General features: G+C 30.9%; 1 protein-coding gene across 1 annotated transcript; it reads left to right on the forward strand.

Moving 5' to 3' along the window:
• Positions 1–13,831: 13,831 nt before the first annotated feature.
• LOC124819942 (uncharacterized) lies at positions 13,832–14,968 on the forward strand. The gene has a single exon (XM_047291553.2). The coding sequence runs from the start codon at positions 13,863–13,865 to the stop codon at positions 14,745–14,747; it is 885 nt and encodes a 294-aa protein (XP_047147509.2). The 5' UTR covers positions 13,832–13,862; the 3' UTR covers positions 14,748–14,968.
• Positions 14,969–17,295: the final 2,327 nt, after the last annotated feature.

Below are 17,295 nucleotides of genomic sequence, written 5' to 3' on the forward strand. Positions count from 1 at the left end.
AAGAGGCAAAGTACCCTCTTAGTCGAAAGGCCTTACATAAGCAAATACAATTAAAGGTGTTCAATCTAAGACTTCCTGTCCAAACGGTTTACAAAATATAAATATCGAACGGCAAAAAATAAGCAGAAAGGGAAGGGGGTCGTCCTAATACAGCAAACTAATATAACTAAATTAATCAACCAACCGAACGCATTACTGTTCGGCCTTCACTTCCACATCCACGAGGTTTGCTTCCTCCAAAATTTCTTCTTCCAGCGTTTCCTCAAGCAGCGCCTCTCCATCTGCTCACATCCACACGGATGATCATTGGAAAGACAGGACGGACGTACAAAGTGTAACATCCCATAATCTCACACTAGAAAATGCATAATTTATATATTGTAGCATTACATTTACGGTAGCATTCCGTAATCTCACACTTGAAAATTTATAGTTAATACATATTTATACATATGTTTTAAACTCAGATTTCAACTACAAATTCATAAATAAAACTCAAATTCTTCTAATTTATTCTTCTATTTCTTTCTTCATCGGCACTGGATCAGACGACATTCCTTCATCTGCTCCCGTATAACGAATTATATGATCATCGGACATACCCAAACACAAAAAAAACACAAACAAGTAGGGTGAGCTAACATGCAACAAATCATTTATAACATGCATAATTACTTTGATATAAACATCCTATAATAATTATGTCTGACACCCTTATACCACAATTCCTATTAGACACTCGTCCCACGATACCCAATAAACACCACAATACCCAATAGACACTCATCTCACATTATCCAATAGACACTCATCCGGATGATACGTTGATGAGCGGTCACGGGAGGTTATGCACTTGGAATGACTTCTACTTCTTCTTACAAATACACTTCCAAAATACTTCATACCATTCACAAGGTTAGTCCCCTCACTATGTCCAAAACCGGCACATAGACCAGGACCTCCTGCTCCTCTCACCACATAATTCATCCCTCTCTACTTGAGACTAGATGATTATTAGAGTATCAGGATAACCTCCAACTACGGGACCCTCAACATCAACATATACACAAATATCATAATATTATTGAATCTCTCCATGAGACTCATACCATACTCATATTCCTCAACTCACATTATACCCTTATAAAATCTCCCCATAATACTCATATCATGTTCAGATGCATAAATTCAAATGCAATATAATAAAATACAATTATTACAATTATAATTCATAGTTCCATATCTACCATAATAACATGAATTCATCAAACATTTCCATTCCAACAAGATATATTGCACAATAATTTAACAATACAAAATCTGTTCAATAGGATTTAAGTTAAAAACTTGTCGAGTAGACTTCCAGGAAAGAGAGGTGCGTCACAATGGACAACTTAAGTACCAAATCTTTCCTTAGCCAAAGTGTTCCTCAACTAGTTTTTAACAAATTTCTTATTTACAGATTCAAAACAACAACATATAATATTAACACCGAATTTCAATATAGATAAACATACAGTAAGCATTAACAGTATTCATACAGAATTTCAAGATATGAATAGTAATAAAACAATACTAAGTCATAATATAAAAACATAGAAATACTAAATCATAATATAAAAACATAGAAAAGTTAGCTCTCCTACCTCTATTCCAGACTTCTCTTGCTCTGAATTTATTTCTCCGAAACCCTTCAGAACCTCTACTCTTCTTGCAACTAAAATTTTCTCCCTAACTCTTTCTTCTCTATTTCTCAAGCTCTCACTTGATTCCTCTTTTCTTGGTGCAAAATACCCTTCCCTCCTATGGCTATTTATAGGTAAAAAAATTTACTATTCATTAATTTTTTTAATATTATTTATTATATTAATATTATTTAAAAATAATATTTTAATCATCCACTTGATTAAATCTGATCCTAATTTCTTCCATGCTAAGGAATTCTTATTCTAATTCCTTCCATGCTAAGAATTTTTTTTTTACTATTCACTATTCACTTTTTACTATTCACTATTCACTTTTTACTATTCAATTTTCTTAAAAATCCTAAATAAGTTATCAAAAATTTGAACCTCTCCTTCTAGAATTACTATAATTTTATATTCAAAATTTACATTTTTTTCTATCCATTAAAATTATTATTATTAATAAAATGCTAAAATTTACTATTACAAATATTTTTCATGGATCTTACACAAAGACGAGAGACAACACAATGAAAAACGAAGGGTAAGCTTATTGAATTTAATTCAAGTAATAACATGCATTTCATAACACATCAAACATATCAAATATTTCACAACACATGATTCAATCAATTCTTTAACTCAATCAATTCCTGATACTAGACTGACTGTCCGGACTGTATGAATTCTGTGTAGCTACGACGTTCGTGCACCCAGGTGGTGTAGTAACTGGCATTATCATCAGCTACCACCCGAGGTCAGTCCCTTCCATCCAAAGTACCTGACTAGGACCTCCTGTCGTTCCCACACATGACATACTCCCCTCTACGTGAGGACGAGCACTCACGGAACATCAGGATGAATCGTCAGCTAAGCTTTGTCCACATTCATACCTTACAATTCCAACTTCCATCAAAGAGTCGTTCCTCCTTGGAACGCTCGTTCAAAATCCACAATCGTCAATTCATCTTACATACTGTTCATTCTTTACAATTTTCCACTTAATTATCATTTTCATCTACCGTTCCAATTACGTAAAAGGACGAGCGTTCAGCCCTCTTCATAACGAGGACGAACGTTAAAACACGAGACCAAGAAGTCCTCGTTTCAAACAGAATAAAACCGACACATATTTTTATGACGAACGTCATTACCACTTGAATCAGTTGAATGAACTGACTCTAGGAAGATCCGATCAATAATAAGAATAAGTTAAGTATAAAGGCTCTAAGCCGAATCCAAATGGATATAAACACCACATTACGAATAAAGAGCTATACCGAGATCAATTCAATTAGAGAGAACGTCTGTCAGTCAATGACCGAACGCGGTAATACGTATTTACTGAAATTTTGGACGAACGCTATTTCTACCTGTTTGGTAATTAAAGACAAAGACGAGCGTTCGGTATAAGACCGAACGCCACTCATAACGTACGCTTTGGGTCGAGACCCATCGCTGATTTCAATTAATAATAGAAATTGGAATTTATATAAGACGAGATGGTAAAGTTACGTTTCTGAGACTGACTAAGTGTCCGAATGTATATTTTCAAGCTTCTCAATTCCTCGCACAACACTCAGGATATCTACGTTTGGCCGAATGCTCAAACGTAGCACTAATACAAGAGGGCGTTCGTCCTCAGCCAGAATTCTTTCCAAATGAAAGAATTCACTTTCAAAGAAATTCACTAACAACACCGAACGGTCAAGGACCATTCAATGACGAACGTACGATATCATAGGAAAGTTCATATTAAAGATTCAATTCCATTTACTCATTTTACATCATATACATTTCATACTTCCAAATAATCATATCATAGTATATCTCATATTCAATACACTTCAGTTCATACTCATGATCATATATCAAAAATCCAATAACATAAATCATACTTCATGCAACACCAAAAACGTCCATACAGCACAAATAAAACATACGAATTAAATTGAATAAGCTTCCCTTACCTGGATTAGTGGTGAACGTTCTAAGAGTGTAAATTTTGGGTGTCTGTCTACAGTTTCCTACCCAACGATTTCTTAATTCCTCCAACTAAGTCTAACCAAAAATATACAGAAGAATTTAGATGATATCCCTGCATGCACCCAAAACTGGGTTTTGCATGTAACCCAAGAACGAACGACCAGAAACGAGAACTTACCGGTATCAGAATATGGATCTGTTCGGTCCAAATTGAAGCTTATGACGCCGGGAGTATTTCTATGGTTTCTGAATGATGAACGGAGAAGAGAAAGGATGAATTTCAGTAGAGAGAAGGAAGAGATTTCTAGAGAGAAGGAGGAGAAAAATGGAGGTCTGAGTTTAGGAAGGAGAAGGTGCGTGCAGGAGAGTGAGCAGCGTTTTCAGAAAATCATTTTTTGTTTATCCTACTTCTAAACGGTTGTGCACTCTCCTGTTGACACCTGCACTCCACTAACTGACTTCCAAAGTTTCTACTGTGACACTTGGCGTTAATGCATGGAATGTTGAATACATTTTTAATGCATCTGAGCAAGTGACGTGGGTGCATTTATGAGAGTAAACAGGTGACTTTGGGGTGCATTTATGAGACATGACAGAAAGTAAAAAACAACTAAACATTAACATATTTTAGGTTTAAACACCTTTTTCATTTCTGCAAAGGTTTTTTCTTTTAATCCGTAAACTTGTTTAAGATCTTTATAATATCCAGATCTTCCATTTTTGGTCCTTTTGTTCTAAGAACACTAGGATAGGGGTTAGATAAGCATTTTGTAGAAGAGACCAATGATAGAGACAAAGAAAAAGATCTGAACATTTTAAGGATTCATAAAAAAAAATTACACGAACTAAGAAATAAAGTTTGCATGTGTCAGTTGTGAGGGCACCAGACAAGCGGGTGTTGGATAAACCGTGCGCCATTCACGATTTGTTTTGGATGTGATTTGAATTGGATCACAAACTCTATAATGTTTTTTTCAACTTTTGAAATTAAATTTTATCTGCATAAATATACAATATAATAAATTATTAATTTTTTTTGTTTAAACTCTAATAGTGATAACTAGACCTAAACAAAGATAAATAAATTTAATAAAATACATAATAACGGTTAGATTTGAGAAATGAATGGTAATTTTGTTGGAATTAAGATCCAATTTAATAATGAAATTTAATATTTATTGGCATATTTTAAATTCAAATTTTATTTTTCATATAGGATCTTTTTTTATTAAAATTTAATAATTAATTATTATAAAAGTAATTGATTTTAATTTTTTAAAGGTTTGATATATTTATTTCATTTATTTAAACTAAAATAAAAATTTAAAAGAAATATTGACTAACCCGAAAAATCTGTCTAAATTAACTCATTATTCAAATAACTTTTTTTTAAAGTTTTTTTTAAGCTTTCCAATTTTCATGTTTATTTAACTACAATTAAATAATTAAGGTGGTTTTTAAATTCATTTTTATGGTTTCTCTAAAAATTCAAAACCATTACTCAACACGTCTTGAAAATGTCCTCTAATGAATTGGTTGAAAGAGATAATTTCGACGGCAACGAACAATTAAAAAACATTGATGGCTGATGCAGCTCCTCATCCTATTTTAAACAAATATAATTAAAATATTAATATATTGGAGTATTATTTTTAATCGACATCATATTTTAAACAAATACTATTAAAATATTAATATATTGAAGTATTATTTTTTAATTTGCATAAAAATATTTCATTACACTACCAAATATTATTTTCCTTTTAAATCCTCCACATATATTTAAAACTCAGTGACTATATTATAATTACTATAGGTTATCTTTTTCATTTTTATAAAACCTCCAACTTAAACTAAAAACTCATGTTCTAACATGTAATTTTCCTGAATGATTTTTTTTTCTAAACAAAAATCTATTAAGATAACATGGTACAAGTGGTACTCAATTTATAAACAAAGTCTTACAAATATCAATTTAAAAGTATTAAATTTGAAAAATTAGAGAATCAATACTCTAATTAGATTTTTTTTCCAGAAAAATATCCTAACAAATAATTAAAAATTAAATTGGAATACCAACAAAAAATCACTTAAATTAATTTCTTTAAAAAATTAATTCATTGTAAGAAATTAAATAACAAATAATTTAGAAATAAATATAATTAATTATTATATTGACTAGTTTAAACACTATTTTAGAAAATAAAATTTATCAATATCTAACATAATCTCTATTATTAATAAAATTTATAATTGATTTATAAATTATAGTGTTAATTAATCTCTAATATCATTACCAAAATTTTAGCTACTTATATTTTAATATAAATAGAAACAAATTTACAAGTAGAATTTTTGTTTTCCTAGCATTTCTCTTAATTATAGAACTTGCACTTGATTTGCAGGCATTATCTTGGATGCCACTTATACAAGCACAACCACTCTTACATGAGTAATATGTTTCTTATTGGAAAATCCTCTTATATTAGAAAAGGTAAAAGAAGATATCAACACTCAAACTGGGAAAGAGAGATTCATAAATGAGTCAGATGTGAACAAATTAGTGTACCTTCAAGCAGTAGTGAAAGAGACACTGAGATTGTATCTACAAAGACCTCTCTCAACACCTCATGAATTCACAAAAAGATTACATGTTAGGTGGCTATTATATAAAAAAGAGAACTCGATTAATCACAAATTTGTCGAAGATCCAAATTGATCCTAATATTTGATTGGATCCATTGAAGTTCAAACCAAAAATGTTCATTTACTCAGAGATATGTTGATGTTAAGGGTCAAAATTTTGAGTTATTACTGTTTGAAAGTGGCAAAAGAATATATCCAGGAATATCCTTTGGCCTTAACATGATTTATTTAACTATAGCTAATTTTTTGCACTCTTTTGAAATATTTAATAAACCTAATGAAGCTATTGATATGAGAGAAGCCCTTGGAATGACCAACAAAAAAACTATTCTAGTTGATATTCTTGTTAAACCATGTTTGTCTTCAGAGGATTATTGAAAGTATTGCATTTTTAACAATGGTTCTTTTTATAATTATTATCATTTCCACTTTTAAAGACGATTATTTAAGTAACCGTTGTTTAAAAGTTTACTAAAATTGCAAATTTGTCACCATGAGTTTTTTTTTTTACTACAGGGACTTGTTAAACATCACTAATTGATCACCTGTGTTGATAGAGGAACATTAGACTCCACTCATATTAGTTTTTGATAATGAGTGGTTAATAATGAATAGAAAATGTTTTAATTATTCTTGCACAACATAATTGGTGATAAATGTTTAAAACATTAAACATGTTTATGCTAGATGTATAGATCATGTATAGATGAGTGAAATAGGCTTAAACAAGTCATGAATATACAATTCTGGTAGTATTAATCGATTACATAAGTAATCTAATCCATTAAAAGAAGCAAGAACACATACGAAGCAAAAACAGGACAAAATTGTATGTTATAATTGATTACATAAGTAGCATAATCGATTAAAACAAAAAGTTAGGCATAATCTATTATACAGATAATCTAATATGTTAGACTATGTGAAATGACGTGAAACAAGGCATAATGATACTTTAATCGATTACATAAATGACATAGTCGATTAAAACAGAAACATTAGTCTAATCCATTATGCCAATAACCTAATCTGTTAGTTTAGTTGATAGAAGCAGTATAAGGCATAACTGTCAAATTAATCAATTATATAAGTGATCTAATAGATTAAAACAGAAAAAGAATCATAATCGATCACGTTATTAATCTAATCGATTAAACTGAGACATAATCTGATTTTCTATATAAATCAGATTGGAGTCGTGACTCTTTAACGTTTTGATTGACATATACTAACATTCTCTTTGAGTTGAGTACAAGCATTCTTAAGAAGAGTTCTTGAGGTTTTGAAGTTACATGGGTGAAGAAGGAATCAAGAAACCCATCAAGACTCACTCGAGCTTTACTTGTTCTGATATTTCTGCACTACTTGATTGTAATCTCATTAGGTTCTTATACTTTGTGTATGATTTAATACCTGTGTTGGGTAGGCCAGGTGTGTGAGTGAGTTTATCCTCTATTGTATTGATTGTGTTAAGATTTGAGTGTGGTAAGGATAACATTGAGTGTATCATTGTATTCTTGGACTCAAATCTTGATTAGTGGATTCTCCCCCTCCCCTCAATTAAGGTTGTTGAGGAAAGATTGGATGTAGGCTTGTGAGAGTTGAACAAGTATAAATCTTTGTGTTTTTAGTCTTTCTTTATATTTCTTTACTTGATTGATTCAAACACCTTTTATCACTCATTTCAAGATTCAAGATTCTTTAAAGATTTAAAAAAATTTTGAAATTCAATTCACCCCTTCTTGGCTTGAGATATAGGGACTACTTTTCTAACAAGGTGGAAAACTCTTTTTTTGCATTATTGGGCCGACCTAAAAGGTCAATTTAAATCAAGTATGACACGATTGGTTGTCATTCATTGGTCAGTTAAAATAAAACCAATAAGTTCTTAATTTTACAAAGAAAAATAAATATAGTTATAAATTATTACATAGCTAGAGACGAATACTAAAGGAGAAACGTACCAAAAGAAGACGCTAGAGAAAGTGAAGCACTAGATAGAAAACTAAAGCGATTGTGCGAGGAGATGACACCAAATTTAAAATTGATAAAACAAGATAAGTAATTAAAACAAAATAAGTGAAAAAGTTTGATAAGAAAGTATTCAAAATAGACTTAACGAACTTTTTCAGTCTTTACGTTTCATACACTCTAGCTCAAGACTGGGATCTATGTACCATCTGGATTGTTTGGGATTTGACCCAACACTCCAAGATAGATGATCGACGAAAGCCTAATCAAATTATATGAGTTTAATTGGACTTAACTCTTATAATTTTTTTTATTTAATTAACAGATCTTAAATGAAAGAAATATTTTAGCAAAAGATAACTGAATTTACTTTTTTATTATATATATTTGTATTTTGTAATTGAAATATTCATTATTAATAATTACTTTATTTATAAATAGAGAGATACCCAAAGCTAAAAGGAGAGAAATTTTCTGACTTGAAGTATTATTAATTATGTGTGTCACTTACACTCTTTAAGTTTCTCTACGGTATAGATTAACACTTATTCAAAATTTTCCCATTACACATTCTCGTTTTGGTTATAATTAGCGTAAGAAAAGTTAAGAATAGCATCTAAAGCCTCAGTGCTAGAGGAGAGATATAATAATACACATTTTAATTTGGTCCCTAAAATGCACAAAATGAAAATCAACTTTTTTATTCTTTGCTATATAATAATATTATCTTTTTATATTTATTACTTACTTTTTATGAAATATTTTATATATTATTAATATTGTTCTTGTTGTATTAAATTGATAGTTTGATAATTATAGTTGTCCTTTTGAAGGACTTGATTTTTATTCTGATAATTTCTTTAGTCCCCGAGAACACAAGTAACTTGAGGATGACAGGACTTGCTTTTATATGTGGTAATAAAATTTAAAATATTTATTTTGTAGTTTTATATTATATATTTGATAATTAATCTTATAAGAAATATGCAGCTACCAACATTCTATAAATATATTAAGATTAATTTATTCTATTATATTAGGTATATATATACATGGTGGTAGAGTGGACCAGACATGTGAAGTGACCAATTTCATGGGGTAAATTGATGTTTTTAATTTCTTAGACTATTTTGATTTTGATTTTTTTTCTTGTTTTAATCCATCAATTTCACATGTTAAACGAGTAATGAGTCAAAGTAATACATCGGTTTCTTTTTTTTAATTAAAAACTAATTTAAAAGATTTAATTTTATATTATATTATTTAAAAGATACAAATGTATAATAATATTATAATAATTATTAAGAAAATTTTAACATAGAAATATAGTCATAATAATTTTAATTTATTTTTAATAGATATTAATTAACGAAGTAAAGACTTATGAACTATTTATATAATTAATATATTTTTTAAATAAAACAAACCTGATTACAAGCCAATGATATAATTTTTATGATTATAAAAATAATAAAATTACAAAGTTATATATTTTAATGTAATAAAACTGTAAATACAAGTACGTGTGTTTTTTCTATAGTTACAATAAACAAGAACTTTTCTAATATATATATATATATATATATATATATATATATATATATATATATATATATATATATATATATATATATATATTGTGTGTGTGTGTGTGAAGTGATGAGTAAGAAAGGTCTTCATTTTCCTCTTTCTCGTATTAAAATAATCATTAAATATATATTAATGAAGGAAAAAGAAAAGAAAATTTTTGTCAAAAGGATATTAATTATTTCCTAAAATAATTAAGTGTACTTAAGTAAATAATTTGAAAATTTTATTTAAAGTACAAGGAAATTTAATATTAAAAATAAATTGACTTCTAAGATCTTATTAAATATTACTATCAATTTTGATATGTTAAGTATGTTGACATTTCAAAATTCATCAGTAATATGTGATCGTATAAAAATTTATTAAAAGAAAATAAAATGAAGTAATACAAAATATATACTGCAGAAATCTCATGATAAAGATTAGACTAAATTACTTAATTGTTAAAAATATTTAAAAAAAAATAACGAATACCATATATATATATATATATATATATATATATATATATATATTGAATATTATAATACCTATATTCACGTCATTTACAAATAAATAATTAAATATTTTTACTGGTTATTGTTGATTCTATTTAATATTTATTATGAATTTGACTTAAAATTTTTTTGATGTTGCGGATTATTGAGATGTCGCTTCTCTCTCTATATATATATATATATCATAATATTAAAAAAGAATTTGTTAGAACTTTGTTATAATATTCACTCAATTTTACCGTCTAAATTGAAACAATACTTAATTTTGTTTCTTGATATATAGAAATTTTTGCTCAACTCTCTTGATTGATAAAGGTGATAAATTATTTTATATACACAATTTTTTTGTAATTGTAGTGATGTTAATTCAATCAAAATTGCCAATTTCAAATTAAACAACAAGCATTTATATATATATATAGGAAAATGTTTGTTCGACAACAATATTTTGCCAACTTTTTGACAACGCCACGTGACATTGTTTCATTGATTGGTTTTAAAAGGCTTTTTTAAAAGGTGGAATTTGTTCAGAAGGGCAATTTTGGAATGAATTTGGATAGAAACTCCTTTTAGCAGTTTATTTTTTCAGATTCACTTGCAGTTTGGTTTTCTCAACTCTCTCTCCACCATTGAAGCTTCCATCTCTCTCCACCATTGAAGCATCCATCTCTCTCCACCGTTTGGGTTCTCTTCGTTCCTCGCTTTTCTTCACCACCATTGAAATGTTGTTTCTCTCTCCCTTTTGAGTTTGAGTTCGACTTTTCTTACTTCGTTTCTTGGGTCATTTGGTCACTGTCGAGGATTTTGTCTCTCTCTCAATTTCCCCATTTTTTGATGCTGTGACTGTGGGCTCGTTGGCGGTATATATCCCTCATTTTGGAATTTTGTTGATTTTGGCGTGCATTGTCGTTGGCGACATTTTCGTGGTTATGTAAGTCTTTGGCTTTTGTCTCCCATTGTGGTTGGCGGTATTTCTCCCAAGGTTTGGGTTTTCTCACACACACCGTAGAGGTTGGTATCACCAAGGTTTGGGCTTTTTCGCACACACCATTGATTCATTACCAAACTTCACATTAGAAGTTGTAGAAACCATCAACCATGACCAACAAGGGTCCTTCATTCATAAAATCTTAAAAACACTCATAACAAACAAAAAACAATCATGGGGAGCGCGGTTGTCACACCTGGGTAGCACAGATCAGCTTTCAGTACAAAACTGCAAATTTAACCTGGTAATCGATTACAACCTTTCTTTAAGCGATTACAAGTGCATGTCTCCAGTGTGTATGGTGCAGGACCTAACCTGCGTTGCTAAGACCACCCAGGATGGGTCTTCCCTACACAGAAGACTTACTAAACTTCACACTACAAGTTGTGAAAACCATCAACCATGACCAACAAGGGTCCTCCATTGCCAATATCTTAAAAAGACACTCACAACAAACAAAAAACAATCATGGGGAGCGCAATTGTCACATTTGGGTAGCGCAGATCAACTTTCAGTACAAAATTACAATTTTAACCTGGTAATCGATTACAACTTCTCTGTAAGCGATTATAAGTGCATATGTCCAGTGTGTATGGTGTAGGAACATGTTAGCTCATTGAATTGTTGAGAAAAAAGGAAAAATTCAACAAAAATAGAGAATGGGGAGCAGTGTTCATATAGCTGGGGAGTACAGTTGAAGTTTCTGTACAAATTACCCTTTTTCCTCTGGTAATCGATTATAGGGGTCTTGTAATCGATTACCAGAGGAAAAAGGGTAATGTGTACAAAAACTTCAACTGTACTCCCCAGCTAGATGAACACTGCTCCCCAACTCTGTTTTTTTGAACTTTGCTACTTGTTTTGTTCTTAACTTTCTCCACCGAACTCCAAATGACTTGATTCTTGTTTTGTTGGAATCTAGACTCAAAGAGCTTTCCAACAAAACAAGAATCAACTCATTTGGAGTTCGATGGAGAATGTTATGAGGAAAACAACCAGCAAAGGTCAGAGGTGGTAGAAATATATAAAACGTTAACTTTAAGGAATTAACTGCACCTACTCAGATGTCCAAAAATTATAAATTAGTAGTCATTGGAAAGATATTTGAGTCTACTTTCTAATAAAAAAAGAATCACATCATTTGGAGGTCTGTGGAAAAAGTTATGAGCAAAACAACCAGCAAAGGTCAGAGGTGGTAGAAATATATAAAACGTTAACTTTAAGGAATTAACTGCACCTATTCAGGTGTCCAAAAATTATAAATTAGTAGTCATTGGAAAGATATTTGAGTCTACTTTCTAATAAAAAAAGAATCACATCATTTGGAGGTCTGTGGAAAAAGTTATGATTAAAATAGTCAGCAAAGGTCAAAGTTGACAGCATGGGTTATGCACCTCACCTCAATTGGAGAAAACCACGAATCAAGGTAGTTTAAGTTCATGACAGTTTTTGCACAACTCGTAGAGGAAGAAGTTATTAACTTCTGCAATCAATTTGATCGACAACCATCTTCTTAAATTACATTTCATTGTATACTGTTATGTATCTTTTCATTTCAAAACTTGTTGTTTCGTGAAATGTCATTACGTTTTTTTATTAATGTATGTGCTTTTTAATATTGTTATAATTTTTCATTACTCAATACCCTTCATTATTTCGTTTATATTTGTTTAATATTGAAGTATTCCAACTTGAAGTGTTCCATTAATGATCCATCCATAAAACCTTCAAAAGACAGTCATAACGAATCCAAAATATTACTGGGGAGTGCTTAAGCCACGTCTGGGTAGCACTCTTCAACTTTCGGTACAAAAGGAGATTTTTCTACTGGTAAGCGATTACCAGCTCCCTGTAATCGATTACAACAACATCAGTTCTTTGTCAATGGTGCAGGAACTCACCTCTCAACCCAGAAACACCTTAACTTGGTCTTTCAATGATGACGAACAAACAACTGCAAAAATGGAGGAAGGAGAACACTGCTATGAAGAGAGAAGTTGAAATGAAATTCAAATCCCTAAAATGGAGAGAGAAGACAGTGAAAAGGAGAGAAGATAGAGTTCGAAAACGAAGAGGGCAGTTTCGGAATCCAAACTTCAACCCATTCTAAATCAGATTTTAAATTAAAAAAAACATTCAAATTCGACCAATTAAAACTTGACACGTGGCGTTGTCAAATCTTTGTCAAATTGGCGTTGTTGGAATATCGCGATCCATATATATATATATATAATTGTCTTAAATCAACCCTCTAGATGTAGCCAATAAATTTTTAGGTGTTACCCAAGGTAATAAAAGATTACAAGACTTTTGAATTTACAGAGTAGTTAAAGTACATTGAATTTTACATAAAAAAAGTCTTCTCTAATATGCATCTGACCACACGAATTAGAATATCCCAACTCCCCTTCCTTCTATAAATTTCCATGCATCCATGCACCAAAATACACATCAAACATTTACAAAACCAGAAACCCTAGTTCCTTTTTTTATCCAACCATGTCTCTTGCTCTAAAACCTTTACTCTTGTTCCTCGTACTCTGTGCGTTGAATCCTTTTCCCTCTGTCGAGTCTGCAATTCCATTTATAACAACTCTCCAAAACCTGAGGGGCATTAGTAGGGGACAAAACGCGGATGGCGTAGGTGCACTAAGAATCTACCTCAAAGATTTAGGCTACCAAGTAAACGAAAAATCTCCTTCCGACAACAACTTCGACGCAAACGATGAATCTGCTCTGAAACAGTACCAAGCTTTCCATGGCTTGCACACCAGTGGTGTGGTGGATGATCAAACCATCGAAACCATGAGCCTCCCACGTTGTGGATTGCCTGATATCACAGCCACTCCTAACCCTAACCCTAATGGTTTGTCGTCGTCGTCGCCCCCCCAAAACTACACTTACTTCCCGGGAAGTCCAAAATGGAGCAAGTTTACCTTAACCTATCGAGTGACTCAAATGCCTTCATTTGTTTCCGTCAGCCTGAATGACTTTAAACAAGCATTGGGTAATGCCTGTAACACCTGGGGACAGAACAACAGTTTCACGTTCACTGAAACCACTGGTCAATCTGACATAGTCGCTGGCTTCCACCGTGGCATCCACTTTGATTTGTACCCATTTGATGGGCGAGGTGGGGTTCTGGCACACGCTTTTGCTCCCCAAGATGGAAGAATGCACTTGGATGCAGATGAAAGGTGGAGCACTACAGGGATATCACCAACCATTGATGTTGAAACTGTTTGTTTGCATGAACTTGGTCACAATCTGGGGCTTGGACACAGTAACGATCCTAACGCGGTTATGGCACCCACATATGCAGGGGTACGACGGACTCTAAGACAAGATGATAAGGATGGTTTAAACAATCTATATGGGTTTTAAGAACTAGAACTTGAGAAATAATCTTCAGGTGTAGCATGTGTTTGGCCTAGGTGTGTCAGTAATTAATTTCATATATGCTGAAACCAGTTGCATGTACTCCTATTAAGCAACAATTAAATAAGCCACCAACTACGCTTGTGATCAAAATTTCCTTGTTATAATAATATTTACCAAGTATTATGTAATTGGTTAAATCATAATATAACGGTTGAAATTTTAAATATGAGGCTGATTCTTATATTTAACGTAAATTAAAGAATAAAATTCATGGTTTTACGATTTTGAATTAAAAAGGAATATCTTGGATGGATGGTGTTTGATAAAACATATATAAAAGTAACTTTGTTTAACTGTATAACACAAATTCTATGTAAAGAGGAAATAGGAAATGAAAATCTCAAACCTAACTGTCTTCCTTGATTTGCTTGCAAAAGCTCAATGCAGTAATTAATTTTCCTTTTTTAATATCACTCTGGACCAAATAAAATTTCATGTCAAAATTTAAAACTTTTAACTAAATAATTAGGTCAAACTTGTTGGAATCTATAACTACTGTACTTGGAATCTATAACTAGCTACACCAAATATAACAAAATTGACGCGCTGAATATACGTCCATAACAAGAAGAAATTAGCTTTCTGATGAAGAAGTAAGTTGAATTCCAATCTTATTAAAATTTTTAATAAGTTTACCAAAATATCAAATTAACTTTTACGTATATTATTATAGATGAAATTGTGGTGTTATTTGAATAAATTTAGCCAACTCTAATATAATTTAAAAAGTTAAAAAATTAAAATTATTTTTAAATTGTTTAGATATTTTTAAAGTAAGTTTAGTATAAGTAATAAATGGATATTTATGTTAGTATCAAATTATTTAATTAACGATAACAGAATCTATTTAATAATAAATATTAATTTTCCTTTCTTTAATATCGATCCCTGGACAAAATAAAGTTTGCTGGCAAAATTTTAAATCTTTTAATTAAGTAATTAGTTCAATCCTGTACTTGGAATCTATGACTAGCTATACCAAACATAACGGTTTTTTTATGGGATGGGGCAGATGTTTGAAAATATTAAACAAATGTGCAGTATTGTAACCATTTCATTTAAAGTTGTCTACCATCAAAACGAAGATGACGTGCTATTTGAACACGACTTTGTTTTTTTTCTTTTTAAATAGAATAGAAGTCATAGGTAAATTCTCCAGGTTTAACTTGTGTTTTTGGATTTTTCCTTCCATCTTGTCCTTCTTTATTGTCTGTGTTCATGCATTTTATTCTCAGCCGACTTAACTATTTTCGTATATCTGACCTTAAAATAAGCATAGAACAACTCTTTCTCTTTCTCTGTTTGTCTGTTTTGAATTGTTCAGTTGTTCTAGACGTCTTATCCTTCCAAGTGTGCCAGTTTTGCTGAACAAACACCAAAAGTGACATTCTTATTACAGTAGTGCAAGTGTCATGGATTAAACCTCTCTTATATGACAATAATTTCCAATGAATTACTATTTTTTTTACCCCTTTATATTTTTCATTTTGTTATTTTTAAAATGTAACATCATCATTTATTAAATTCAATCAAACGGTTGGAAGTTCCACGTCGACTAAAAATAATGTCGATTTATAATATATAAATGAGTGCAATTTTACCTTACAAACTGGTTTTGTAGGGTTGAGTTTTATATTCGAAATGTATATACCTCGGCGTGAGAGGTTGTATTGGAAGTCTCACATCGACTAAAGATAATTAGAAGTCCTACATCTATTAGGGATAAGACCGATTTAGTAATATATAAGTGGACAAGCCAAATTTGTAAAATTGAGTTAGACTTAAAATCCACTTTTTAACACATACTTAAAATAAAAACACGAAATGAATCTTAACACGAAATGAATCTTAAAAAGTAAAAGAATATTTGGTATCCCTTAATTTAGATACTCTTGATTAAGTTAGAAATACATATAAGCAACATATAAACACATATAAACATATGTATCATTCCTCCATCAACCCTAGCAAAATGGATTTGTTCCTTGTGAGTAACCTAAACACCACTGCACTTGCTTTCTTTTCTCTAACATTACTATTAGCTTTCTCTCTGTTTCGCTTTCGTCCCTCCAAAGCGAAATTTATTTTTCATTATTTGCTATGACGTACGTTGGAGTTTATGAATAAGATTGTTAAAATAGAGTTATGGGTAAATCCCGAGGACAGCTAGTTCAAGTTTTGTATCTAAAGGTTGTAAGTCATTTATAGTTCTAATTCATTTTCTATGTTATTGAATGATCTAAATTATTGACTATTTAGTTTGTCATTTTAGTGTAACAACCAGGTAGATTCATGGGAAGGTGGATTCTATGTCATGTCTTGGATTAAGACCATCATTCGAGCTGCTGTTACAGATGACTGGAATGAGGTAATGATGCATACCTTCAATAGATTACAAATAAAATTCATCTTTAAACATATATGAAACCATAATGAATCTTTCTTCATTTTACAGCGCTTCAAGAGTATGTCTCCTATATCAGAGGACACA

Source organism: Vigna umbellata, chromosome 4 (assembly GCF_029865625.1).
Source record: "Vigna umbellata cultivar VRB3 chromosome 4, Vumbellata_1.0, whole genome shotgun sequence".
Classification (NCBI taxonomy): Eukaryota; Viridiplantae; Streptophyta; class Magnoliopsida; order Fabales; family Fabaceae; genus Vigna; species Vigna umbellata.

Excerpts from the sequence above, each read along its gene's own strand:
- LOC124819942 (XM_047291553.2), top strand. The coding sequence starts at position 13,863 with ATGTCTCTTGCTCTAAAACCTTTACTCTTGTTCCTCGTACTCTGTGCG.